Below are 13,476 nucleotides of genomic sequence, written 5' to 3' on the forward strand. Positions count from 1 at the left end.
TAAAAGCATATACTTTTTTAGTGTCAAACATTGCTCATAAACCTGTTTAGCTGCTCAGATGTCGGGTCGGGCCATGTTAAAGTGGTCTGTGGTGACACGGGGTAGGTGTGTGCCCTGCTTTCTGTCTGCTCGCTCAGAGGCTGCCAGCGGGGTGTTCCCTGCTGTGCTGAGCACAACTTGCAGGAGCCCATGCGTGGAATGTGGTGGCAGCATTGACCCACGTCATTCAGCAGCGCAGTGGCTAAGATGCTCTCTAAAAAGAGCTCAGGCATACTCCAGGCTGTTTTTTCTACAATTATTCCAGTAAGTTTAAGTTGTGCAATGAAACAGTATGTTCTGGGACAACTTTAGCCGCAGTTGTTGCTCAGTTTTCCCTTTCCTTTTACTTAAGGAAAGCTTGAAACCCAGTGAAGTCAGTGTGGAATTTCCCTGGAATGCTTTGACTAAATCCCTTCATTATGCAGATTGCCATTGCAGTCCAACAGCTACAGCACTATAGTCTTTTGTTTTGGCAAGATGAAACTATGCCAAGTGACAAAACTGATCTTGGAAAGCAAGATTGAAGATTTTTTCAGAATAAAGGACAGAAAAAAAGGGCATTTCTGGTGTTGGAGAGAGGTATTCCTGGGTTTGACATAAGATTGCATAAATTCAGAGAGATTTTGGAGCACATTTAGTGGTGTTTGTGCATTGTTATTACATTTTCTCCGTATAACTTATAACTAATAAAAATAGATTTAAAACCAAACCTCTGCAGCAGTACTGCAGATTACTTAGCATCCCTAAAAACATCTCAGTGCTTTCTTGGTCCTACATTGTAAGTTTATGGATAAAATAGATCTTCTGTAGTAAACTGTTCATTGTAACATCATGCAACTTCAGTAATAGCAAGAATTAAATTATTAATTTAGCTAAATGTCACTAGATCTACTTTTTATTGCCTTCTGTGCATTAAGATTCCTCTGAAACCTTTTCTTCTTGGCTGTGTCGCATTTTGTGATGTAGACATAAAATACTCATCTCTGAGATTCATCAGTCTAAATCTTCCCTCCAGCACATCTTCTTTTAAGAAATTAATTTAAATACAGGATTATGTTTCATCTAGGTAAGATTTTACACCCACATTGAAGAAGTTTGCTCAAAGCGAGGGAATTAAGAGCATTTTTCTATGCGTTTTTCCCCCCTTTATTTTTTGATTGGGTACCACGTAGAAAGTTGAGGATTAGGGTTTTTTTTAAGTGAAAAAAAGATCTTTCTGTTTAGAAAATAATATGAAAATGTGTTTGATTATGTTATGTGTCTGCTGTTTATAATATACAAAACAAGTTGGTTTCATTTATACTAAGTTACTTATATAAATTACTTGTAGATACACATGAGAGTGTCCTTGGGCTTCTGAAATTTGATATGACAGGCTCCTACAGAAAGGTGTTTATTTGACCTTAGTGTCTGCGACTTAATAATTAGCTTTTTCTTTCAGTACTTGGATTTTAAAGAGCTATCAAAGTATAACTTGTGAGGGTGGGGTTTTTTTGGTTTTGTTTGTTTGTTGTTAGGATCCTTTAGTTTAAACTTGAAATTTAGATCCTTTATTTAAACTTACAGCTTTCTTTTGATTCCGTGCTTACTTCTTTCTATGCCCTGTGCATATTAAACTGTGTTTTTTTCTTCTCCATTACATTTCCTATTAGCAAGACCTATATTTCATCAGCATATCCTTGTCCCACTTCCTCCCCATGTACCTCTTAAAATTGAAGCTCATTTAGGGTAATACTGTGCATCTTGGAATCGTAGGTTCCTTATCTGTGCTGACAGGCAAACAAAGCATCCCTTAATACTTTTCACACATGTACACACAAAATCAAATTGAAGGGGAAAATAGAGATCATTAAATTGATATTACATGTCATTATTTTATCTTGTCACGTCAACCCTCAGCAATTTACCAGGCTTAGGATATTGGGGAACACAATGAGCCTAATCAAGGGCCAGCGTGCTTGTTTACTTTAGAATTTCCAAGTGTCTCATAGGTGACAAAATAAAATCTAATTATTTTGATATTTTATTAAGTGGTTTGTCAGCCATTATATAATTACTACTTCTGAAAAAAAGCAATCTGAAAATTATGGATATTGGGAAGGTAGAGCCTGTTGATATTTTTTGTGAGAACAACAATTGCAACGTAAGTCTTGAGGAAAGAGAAATAGATGAAACAGTATTGTGAGACTACAGTAAATGTTGTTTTTCCTACTGTGTACAATTATATGTAATTAGATCTGTCCTTTTTTTATTATGCTGTCTAAAAAATTAATTCTACCTATCTAGGTATTGAATGAGCTCGTAAATAAGATAGCAAGATCAACATAGTCTGAAGAAATAATTAGTAACAATTTAACAGAAATTGTTCTGCTCAGGCTAAATCAATAGTAATGGAGATGAATAAATGGGTGGAAACCTTAAGTAATTACATATCCTTTAAATTATTCTTGAATTAGAAAGCAGGAGAAAAGAACAGATTTAATTACTTTTATAGATGCATGGGAAGAGAACTTTCTGAATTCTGTCTTTGTTCTTTCTTTTCTAGAATACAGTTTTTTAGGCAGCTGGTATTCTGTTTCCTGTACCTTGTTGGACTTTTTATGCAACTCTGTTAGCTAGGCTAGACTAGGTACTCTTTTTTTTCCCAAAAAATGAGTTACAAGCATTAACAAGAAGACAACGACTTCTTATTGTGTTTGTTAACTTGTGTACTCAGGTTTCAGACTGCTTATTTTTGTCACAATTCTGATTTTTTGCATCAGCCTAAGCAGGAAAGACCATTGTTCTTTTGGGTGTTCTGTACAGTAGGGAGGAACTCTTAAGAAATACTAAATTTACCTTTATTTAATAGAAATGTACCAGTATGTTTAGATGGGGCATGTAATTAAAAAATAATAAATCTAATACTCTCTCTTTTATTCTTATGTACCATAGAAAGTTCTACTTTGATGTGGGAATGTACTGTCTAGATTGTACTTTTTGCATTATTGTTTTTAATTTTAGTTACAGAAGTGTTTTCTCATGGGCTTTTGATATGTATTCCAGTTTCTTTAAAAGATCTGGTATGTTCACATTGCGTTTTCTGTATTCATAAACTATGGTGTTTCAAAAGAGTTAAGAGCTTTATGATGCATCACTAAGAAGAGACAAAGAGGTGTCAAGATTGACTCTAAAGATACTATCAGCTAAATTAAAACCAAGCAGAATAAATTGTAAAGTAGCTGGATGGTACCCTTTGGAACACCATGGAAATGCAAAGGTCAGAGAACCTTAATTTACACAGTGCTGCTGAGACTTGGGGAACTCTCAAAACCTAACACCAATATTTTGGTTTTCTTGACCTTGAGAAAGTAGCATTAGAAAGATTCTGCATTAATGCATTTGCTAACTGACCTAAATGCTTTCTTGGTATAAACTATTCTGAGTTATTATTCAATCTCAATCAAAAGATATAAATGACTGAAATAAAAGAATAAAAAAACCCTTTTCAGTAAGTGTTTTGGATTTATAGAATAGAAATGTTTTGGTTGGAAAAGACCCTTAAGTCAAGTCCAAGTGTTAACATAACACTGCCACGTTACCACTAAACCATGTCCCTCAGCACTATGCGTCTTTTAAATACCTTTAGAAATGGTGACTCCACCACTTCCCTGGACACCCTGTTCCAATGCTTAATAGCCCTTTCAGTGAAGAAATTTTTCCCAATATCCAATCTAAACTTCCCCTGGTGCAATTTGAGGCCATTTCCTCTCATCTTGTTGCATGTTACTTGGGAGAAGAGACTGATCCCCACCTGGCTACATCCTCCTTTCAGGTAGTTGTAGAGAGTGATAAGGTCGCTCTTCAACCTCCTTTTCTCCAGGCTGAACAACCCCAGTTCCCTCAGTTGCTCCTCATAAGACTTGTGCTCTAGACCCCTCTCTAGACCAATGAGAAATTGTCTTAGTTTTTTAAATAAATGGATAACTAAATTTTGTTTAACCTCTCTTCCTTTTTTAGCTGGAAAGGCAATTACTGATGCAGAACCAGATGAGAGAGAGACAAACAGCCATGCAGATTGCTTGGACTCGGGAATTTCTCAAATATTTTGGGACGTTTTTTGGACTTGCTGCTGTAGGTTTAACAGCTGGGTATGAAGTCTATTTCCTAACAGAAAATATTACTATATTGCATTTATATTTCTATGATGCTGGATCTTCCTTTTGCATTATAACAGGGAGTTATTTTTATCCAGTAACTGCTCAAAGGTTGATCAGATGACAAAATGACTCTGATTTCTGTCTGCTTCCAGATGTGTTTTGGTTATGCCTGTACTGAACTGACAATACAATGATACAGCTGAGGTACAAAAAGTTCCATGTAAAATAAAAGCTGTGTGTGGAACAGGGGGGATTGTTTAAAAGCCATTTTATTTTCTTGTCTATATTGTGTTTTAATGAACTATTAATGAGCAAAAAATCCTCCACCATCTGGATTTTTTAATATGTCGGTGAACAAGTGGACATACTCTGAAATCTGTTCACTTAAAATCGGAATCAAGAAACTCACCCAAATGGGGAAAAAACCCTGGCTAATAAAGCTGTATTCCATAGGGAAAAACTTGCCTTATAGGACTTCTGTTTGTTAACATGTTTTTCTCGTGCTATAGCACGATTACAGGGAGTGTAGGAAGTATTTGTGGGTTTGTGTACATAGTATAGATTAAGTGCATCTTATGCATTATGTGTTCTCTGTGGACTCAGATGCATTTGGAACTGAACATAATATTTTGATTGCTACATGTTGCATGTAGCTGGATGGATATGTGCACGTGCACGTGCATGCTACCTGAGTTAGATTATCCCATTTTTGTTAGATATACTCAAAAGTCACTTGAAGCATTTTTTTAATACCCTTGGTTTGACAGTTAAGCAAGAAGGCAACCAGAAGATTAATGCTTCTGAAGAAATTAAGACTTGCTCTTCTTTGATTAGAATGTAGAAGGATACACAAGTCCTAGACGGTCAAGGTCAATCTAAAGTAAGAGTGTGCTGAATGTCCTAAATAATCTTATTTTTTCCTTCTTTTTTTTTCTTTTTTTTTTTTTTTTTTCCTAAACAGAGCAATAAAAAAGAAGAACCCAGGAGTTTTACTGCCAATAGTTCCCTTAAGCTTTATATTTGCCTATCAATATGATATGGGCTATGGGACACTGTTGCAAAGAATAAAAGGTATGTGTATATAAGTCTGCCTGGTTTACACATAAACCCAACCTTAATACGGCTGTGAGAAAACTTGCAATAGATTTTCTCTTTTTTCTGGACAAAATCTTACTCATTCATTTCTTTTCTTCTCTGTTACAATCGGATACTTCTCCAGTCAAAAGTAATCACCCCAGTTTTATGGCTTTTCCCTCCAGTTAAGACTGACTGTTAATTCCTCCTCTCTTGTTTTAAAAAATGTGAATTCCAAGGCTATAAATACACCTCAAGTAAGCACTGCGTATTTGTGAGAAATGACAGATCTAGTGATATGCTTCCTTATTCCACTCTGATGCTGCTGTTTTGGCAAGCGGTAGAGATCATAAGAGCAGATGAAGGGATACAGACAGGAATCATACCCTTATACTTTCATAACCAAACACAATTGTCAGATGATCATCTTGCCAGTGTGCCCTGCTAAGATGGAAAAATAAAGGTGAGTCACAGAAAGTGGTGTCTTGCCTCGTAGTTGCCAGTGGCAGATCTGATCAAGTGATGGGTGTTGAGGATTATGGAGGTACATTTATATGTTAGCTCTGATTCCTAGTGAAGGAGACATGCTAAGAGAGTGTTCACTGAAAGTGAAGACGGCATTGGTCTATGGCTTGTTACCTTCACAAATCGTCTTAGTTAACTAGCTTGATTTTCCTTTCTGCTACTGACACAAACATACTGAAACAAAATAAAAATTTGTTTCAGCTCTTGGTCTGCCAAGAGATCAGCCTCCAGAACTAAGAGGTAGGTTTCCTAACTCTGTGTACTTCATTGAAAATAATGATAGATAAATTAGGCAAACTCTGACATATTTTCTGCTGCACACAGGTGCAGATATATTCAGGTGATGCAGTAATGTATATCTCTGAACATTTTCTAAACCCCACTAAATACATTTCTTTGGATTTTAATATGAAGAGGCAGCTGAGCACAGGGAGAAACACTGAGTAGCTCTTGGAAATCCAAGTGTTGAAAAGGAGATTAGTACATACAGTGCAGAAGGAACACTTGTAATTTAGGGTTTGTTAATTTATTTAAAAAAAAAAATGACCTCATGTTCATTCCAGAATTTTGGAAGAGTGAGTACATCATAATACACACCCCATAGCAAGAGTATGTAATGTGTTTACTCACGACCATGTGGTCCTGTATAGGTTGAAGAGGGGCAATGTAGTATCATATTGCTTTCCAAATAGGAAAAGTTGTGTACGTAACTTCAGATCCACTAGGGCAACTTCAGCAGTATGCAATATTTGTGAAAAGGTTTTGGAGAAAAGAAGCTATGGAGCAAAATGCACAGTAAGATAAAATGAAATATGCCAAGCTAACTCTGTCTTTTTCAGGAATATCATTTCTCTTTTCCAAAAGAAACGTGGTAGATCTACTATAAACTCATGAAAGCATTTAGTGTGGTATCACATGAAGTTTAAGTTAGCATGAAGGACATGGAAATTAGTAGACAGGTAAGCACTGGAGTGAAGAGAATGTGTCACAGATTTGTGCTTAAAGAGGAAGGCTAGGCTTTGGCAGGGTTATTAGCAATATTCCTTAAGATTTGGTCTGGATCTGCTTTTATTTTGTATTTGAAATTACAAGTGGGTTATACTAATCAAATCTGTGGATGACAAACTTGATTGGTGTCATCAACAGAGATGAAATAAACAGTAGTACAAGAAGAACTGATGACCTGAAGAACTGAGATAATAAAATAGGATTCAATTTCATAAGAAGGTCAGCAAGAATCAGAGAATCACAGAATGATAGGGAAGCTAGAGACTAATAGGGATTCCTACCATCAGAGCTCACCAGCTGTAAGTGATAGAAAAAGAGAAAAACCTGAATGTATTAGGTGATCATGGAATGAGTATAATCCAGTGTGATGAAATTATGAAAGTCAAGTGAAATCTAGAAAACTCAAGTGAGGTTTCCTAGTATCACAGCATGGTTGAATGGGACCTCTGGAGGTTGTCTGATCCAATCACTCTGCTCAAGCTGGATCACCTAGAGCCAATTGCCCAGAAAAAAAGTCCTGATGGCTTTTGAATATCTCCAGGAATGGATATTCCACAACCTTAGTACAAATGGAGGTTACAGATGGGAAGGTATGATGCAGCAGAACAGTAATACCTTCCTTGGAAATTTTGCATAATTTAGATCACTTCTGTACAAGGAGTCTAGAATTACTGAAGAGTTAAAATTGTCAGGGAATGCCAAGCTGCCTTGTGAGAGAAAACAAAGTCATTAGTTTGTTTAGCCTTGTGAAAAGATGTGAGAGATTTCGGTCTACAGATCTTACTTACAGGATAGGATAAAGGAACATAAGAGAAGGAAATTAAACTAATTACTAATATCAGCACTAGAATAAAAGGAAGTGGACTAGCCTGAATTAATCTGGGCTAGAAATAAGAAGGAGGTTCGTAATTATGTGGAAATCAGATTCAGGAGTTCATTTTTATTTTAAGAATAAAATTAAGTACTTGAAGAGAAGGTTTTATGACACAATTGACCCACAGCCATAATACTTGTTCTTACTACTCAGCTGGTCCCTGTGACCACTTCCATACTACTTTCTTAATCACTTCTCTGCTTGCCCATGTATTCTGTTGGTGGATGCCATGCTTTGTCTCTGTAGTGTAATAATGAATGTATACACCATTCCCTTTATTGTTCCCTCTTAACTGCTCTCTTCCCTCCAGGGTATGCCTATCTTCAGCCTCATAGCCAATTCCCTCTCCTAAGTTAATTTGCAATTACTTCCATGCTGCATAATCTTCCTTGCATCTGAAGCACTTGATCAAATAGCCTTGCATCTGCCGTTCTTCATTCTTTGGAATCAGTTTATACCCCTGGAGGTTTCTCTATTCCTCTTTCACTAGGCATTTTGTCTCTGATCTTGCTTACAGTTAATTTTTTCTTCTGTCTCTAGCCCGCTTGTCCAAATATTTTCTTATTACTTGCTTATTCTCCCACATAGACATCGGAGGGATTTTTTTCCTGCTTTATAGGTTGGGCTAATTAAAGCAAAAACTGAGGACAAAGGGGGAGATACCTGTTTTGAGTTCTGCTTGTGCTGCTGAAAAGCCGTTAGTGTGCCAGAGCCATGGAATAGAACTGAATCTTTTGGCGATGGCAGGGTTACAGAACAGCCCTCAGGTGCACGATCTTTTCTGAATGACTGAGGACACTAAGAATCAGTCATGAACCTGCTATCTGTGTTCTTGGCCTTGCTGTTCTGCTTTTCCTCTTAGTCCAGGTACATATTGCTGGTGTTTTTCAGACAAATTATTAGAGGAGGGGAGGGATTATATAGACGACTTCCAACTGCACAAAACTTGTCCACTAAGCAATCAAACTGGCTACCTTTTCCAAGACTTACATAGCTCACTGCTTGTATCCTGAGACATGTGAGAAGGATGGTGACTGGGAAATCTGCTCTAGTGCATCTGAGTGACAGGCGTAGAGAGTTGACTGTCTGTAACATCTCTCTGTCACCTAAGATCTCTTGATATTCCATAATCAGATGCTATATGCAACTGACTGACGTGTTATTACCAGTTACTGGGAGTGATAAACAGTGTCATCCTGATGGGTACTGCTGATGTGTGGAGATCCCAAGCACTGTAATACTACCAAAATTGCAGTTGGAGATTTCAGCATTCGGACTCGTTTTAAAGATTGACCCAATCTTGACTACATTACAATATTCAGTCAGGTTTATGGCATGTAAATACAGCTTCAAATCCCTGCCTTAACAATCATCAAGCTAGGAGTTAAGGCATAGGTAAATGAGATTGTTGTCACTGTACCAAATGGAATCAGCCAAAACAAACACATTCTTTGCCTAATCTTCATCTTTTCTTATATCACAATTAGACCACCACAATTTACGTATGATGTTCAGTCTGTATCTTTGTTTTCTGGATTCTCTGTCCTAGATGTTTTCATTCCAGCCTTACCCAGACCATTCTGCACCCTGCAGCTTTTCCCTGCTATGCTGTTAAGACTGTGTGTTTAGGTAACTGTCTTAGCAAATCTTTTTGTGAGCAATATGCTTTCACCAACGCTTCTTCAAGGCTTGTGCTACCCTCTTTCTGCCTGTAGCCTGACATCTTTTAGCCTAGGCCTGAGACAAGAAGAAAAATTGTGCCCAAATATAGTGCGTGTAGGATACTGTGCACAGGGAATTTACTTGTTAAAGCTTACGTATGCTTTTATGTCTGTGTCTGATCTACCCTCGTGTCAGATTCCTAATTGGTCAAATGCAGTATGGGGTTGGTAAAAAGTACACGGTGATGCCAAGTCCTTGCAGTATCTCATGCCTCCAATTCAAAGCATGTGTGTAGTAAATCTCTACATGAAACATTACTATAAATCAGTGTAGTTTTTAGGAGAAAGGGGCTAAGAAACGGCAACAGCAGCACAATTAATTGTTATGGCTGAAGTTCGTTCAAACAAATGCAGTCTGAGGCAGATATTCAGTTCGGACCAAACACTTCTGTGTGCAGGTGTCCCACTAGTACTTTAGACAACTTTAATGCTACATTGGCATCGGCTCGTTTGTAAAATACATAACTGTGACCTGGTATTTTGTTGCTGTGGCCCAAACAAGAATAGCTTAGTCAGTTTCTTTTTTTTTTTTTTTTACTTTCTTTGCTTTCTCACAGTAAGGGTGAGGAGGAAATTTATTCAAATTTTTTTATTTTTTAAGGTGAAGCAGAGAACATTTTGGACACACAGAGCACTTTGCTAGAATTGCCGAAAGGACCACTCACTTATGAAGAGCTGGAGAAAATCAGAAGATCTCAGAGCAAGATCTTCATAGAAAAATAGGAAGATGGGATTAAAGCTTAACATCTGAAATGTGATTTTAATAGTGGTTTCAGACATAAATGAATCATTAAAATTTTGAGAAAAATAGGAGCTTTTATAAAATCGAAATACAGTTCATAAAAAAACCCAAAACTTTCTAAAGCAATGATTTTTATATTGTGTATATCTCTTGACAACACCCATTGTTGCTGTAGTATATTTTCTTGTTTAGAATTAAATATTGAATTTACACTGTTTATTTAGAGTCTGAAAATAACTTTCACCTGTAGTAAAAATGTCTGGTACTGACCAAACTTACTATAATCAACAAAAATAAGTTAATTGGTAGTTACAGATTTGTATAAATATGGTCATAATTTTCAAATATATTTAAGGATGCACAGCTCAATTTGAAGGCAGGAATAGACAGTCAACTTCGAAAAATAAGACACTTTTTATTTGCTGTTCTTTAGGCAGTAAACTCACCATCTCTGCTTCAAATTCTGGAATAAACAGCTTTTATCAGAAATAGGTTCAGAAGCAAACACGTCACTTGCTAACTGTGTGTTTTACTCTTAAGAAAAACTGTATTAAAGTATGAGCAGAGATAATTTCTCAAAAAGAGAAAACAAATTATGTAGCTATTTCCTGAATCTTTTTCATGCTTGTTTGACATTCTGAAACTCAGGATAATTTGTTTACATGAAATCAGAGTTTCACTACTAAGATGAATATTAACTTAGGCTAACAGCAAGTAAAATTATTAATGTATGTTTTTGTAATTGGTAGATCCAAGGGGCCTTGCAAGTACTGAAAAACTGAGGGATTTTTTGCATGCCTTTACTCTTGCATGTTATATACTGAGAATATAATTTTAGTATGTTTTAGTATTCTGATGTTACACTTGGCAAAAAAATGCATCTTTCTGTATTGGAAATCTTGTTTAGAACAAGATTATTTTGTGTTTTTGATGGAAAGTCTTCTAGCATTAGCCTAATTGCGGAATGAAAAACAAATGCTCAAAAAGCATCCAGTAATGAATTAAGCCTAAGTCTGTATTGACAATTTGTTGATTTAAAGATTAAGTTCTGGCTGGAGATAATGCCCTGAATCTGTTTTTGAAGACGACTTGACTAAAATCAGAATATTGTTATAGTAAGACAAGTGAATATGTAATAAAACAAAAGCTTCTCAACGTAGAATAAATTAATAGCACAGTTTCCATAGCTGTGTAAGACTGATTTCTGAAAGTGCATTCACTTCCGCATTCAATCACTTCTATAATTGGTTCTGTCATTGTGTGTTAATGATGAATACAATCTATAACAGATGTCAAATGTTATGCATTTTAACGTGCAGAGTGATAAAACAGGTAATAATAGCTTGGTTTACACTTTGGCTGTTTAGGATTTAAGGCATTGATTTTAATTGGCTTGGAAGGCGTGCCTCAACTCAGCCTATGGTGCTACCCATATTCTGTGAGCTCACAAAATGCAGCCCAAGACCACCTCATATTTTCTGCCTGTCCTGTAACAGAATCCCTCACCACTTGCTGCTATATTATGTACTACACTTAGGACATATATATCCCTGCTTACCTGTTTTGCTTTGAGTAACGGGTCATCTGTTATTCATCTGCTCCCTTTCCTCTAAGTTCTGAAGTCCACCTTGCTTTAATTTTGAAGAAGTTATAATAGCTTTTTATGTTTTGACCTCTGTCATATATTCATCCTCTTTCTTCTGAGAAAGAAAAACAATTAAACCAGCTTGTTTTGGCATTTGTGTGTCTCCACCTGTGCCTTTTAACCCACCTTTTAAAAATATGAAAGCCATTTTGGCAAGTGAGCAGTTTTACTTACAAATCCTAGAAAATTAGGAAATACCCTAATCCTGTCCACTGTGAATTAGGAATGAATATCTGTGTGTTTGCAATAGATTGCTGGTTATGGTGTTGGATCAAAAGGCGGTGTTAAAGCAAGCAAGCAGGCTAAGCAAAATAATGACCCTAACAGCAGTTTTAGAAGATAATAGGATAGCAATTTATTGCTTCATCCTAGCTAGATTTGAATTTTTTTTTTCTCCCAAAGGTTAAGCTTAGATCAACAATGTTAATCCACACTAAAGACTCCACACTAAAAAGTGACAACAGCAGGGCAAGTATGATTCAGTGTTACAAAGTGAGTAAATTTCACCAAGTAATTGTTGAAAATTACCAAATTTATAAGGGAAAAGCGACAGGCTCTAAGCAGGACAGTCTAATGCCAAACCCAGAAATGTATTTAAATGGGCAACACAGAATGTGCCAAAGATTGTCAAGAAGTTAAGGGTTAGTCACCTTTACTGCCTTTATTTTTTTACTATTGGCTTTGCTTTTTTTGTGATAAATATATACTTCTGTTTTGAAGACGCTCATTCTTTGTTATGGATTATTTACTCTACTGCCAGTGTGTTAATCAAAATTCTTGCATGTGCCAAGCCTGGTCATATCTGTCACATAGATATGCAGCTACAGAGCAGTTGAACTGTATTATTTCCTTCCGAGAGCAATGAAAGAAAGCAGGAAAGCTTACCTTTGACAGGGTCTACTTCAGGGAAATAGATGTTTACAGCACAAGTTGCCCGTAATCATCATACCGGTTGTACTCATAGAAATAAATAAATAAAACACCTAAAATATCCTGCTCTCTTCTGTCATTGGTGCTCAGCTGGCTTCAGCTGTAAGACTTACTTTCATATATTACAGTAACTGTCTTTGTTTTTCATGAATCACTGGGGAAGAGAAGGAGAATAACTGCAGGGGGAGCTTGTTCTGACCTGAGGGCACTATTCTTGCCACCTTAATCCTGTTGGTTTTTTCTGGTCATAAGGTCTGATAGTCATGCATCCTGAATCAGTGTCACTCAGAACAGGATTCTTCCGGGAAAGTGAGAAGTCAGTCATGATTAGGATGTCAAAATTAAACTCTTTGTGTTCTCATTATGGATATGTCGTCTTTAGAATCCAAGGAAGTGCACGCAGATTGCGAGCCATGACTGCCCCACACTTCTCTTGTTAATCAGGTTTTGAGAGGATACATGAGTATTGTTGAGAAACAAGTGAAGTTACTTTAGGGGGGCAGGGCAGACAGTTTGGGCCTTTTCCTTTGTTCCTTGGATGAATGATTTAGCTCTTCTTAACCTTTCTCATGGTAGGGAAAGTTAATTCTTGACAGCCCTTTCCTAAATGTTTTGAAGTTATTTTATGACTCCATATCACCGCTTTTAAAAGAAGAAGGGGAGGGTCCACTTATGTGGACATGCCCAAACGAGATAGTTTCTGCATTATTATTTAATTGCTTTATCAGTCTTGGAATTAATTATATCATAGAATCATAGAATGGTTTGGGTTGGAAGGG

The 13,476-nt window shown here is 36.6% G+C and overlaps 1 protein-coding gene across 3 annotated transcripts in view; it reads left to right on the forward strand.

Moving 5' to 3' along the window:
* The window catches only part of PLGRKT (plasminogen receptor with a C-terminal lysine), a 30,708-nt gene extending 18,848 nt beyond the window's left edge, over positions 1-11,860 (forward strand). For 2 of the 3 annotated variants that reach the window (XM_054186406.1, XM_054186407.1), the window contains exons 3-5: positions 4,039-4,169; positions 5,140-5,249; positions 9,982-11,860. In XM_054186406.1, coding sequence (XP_054042381.1) covers positions 4,039-4,169; positions 5,140-5,249; positions 9,982-10,103 — 363 coding nt within the window. In that variant the 3' untranslated portion in view covers positions 10,104-11,860. The remainder of the gene's footprint in view (positions 1-4,038; positions 4,170-5,139; positions 5,250-9,981) is intronic. The other variant, XM_054186408.1, reaches the window with a different exon arrangement.
* Positions 11,861-13,476: the final 1,616 nt, after the last annotated feature.

The sequence above is a fragment of the Rissa tridactyla genome, chromosome Z, assembly GCF_028500815.1.
Source record: "Rissa tridactyla isolate bRisTri1 chromosome Z, bRisTri1.patW.cur.20221130, whole genome shotgun sequence".
Taxonomy (NCBI): domain Eukaryota; kingdom Metazoa; phylum Chordata; class Aves; order Charadriiformes; family Laridae; genus Rissa; species Rissa tridactyla.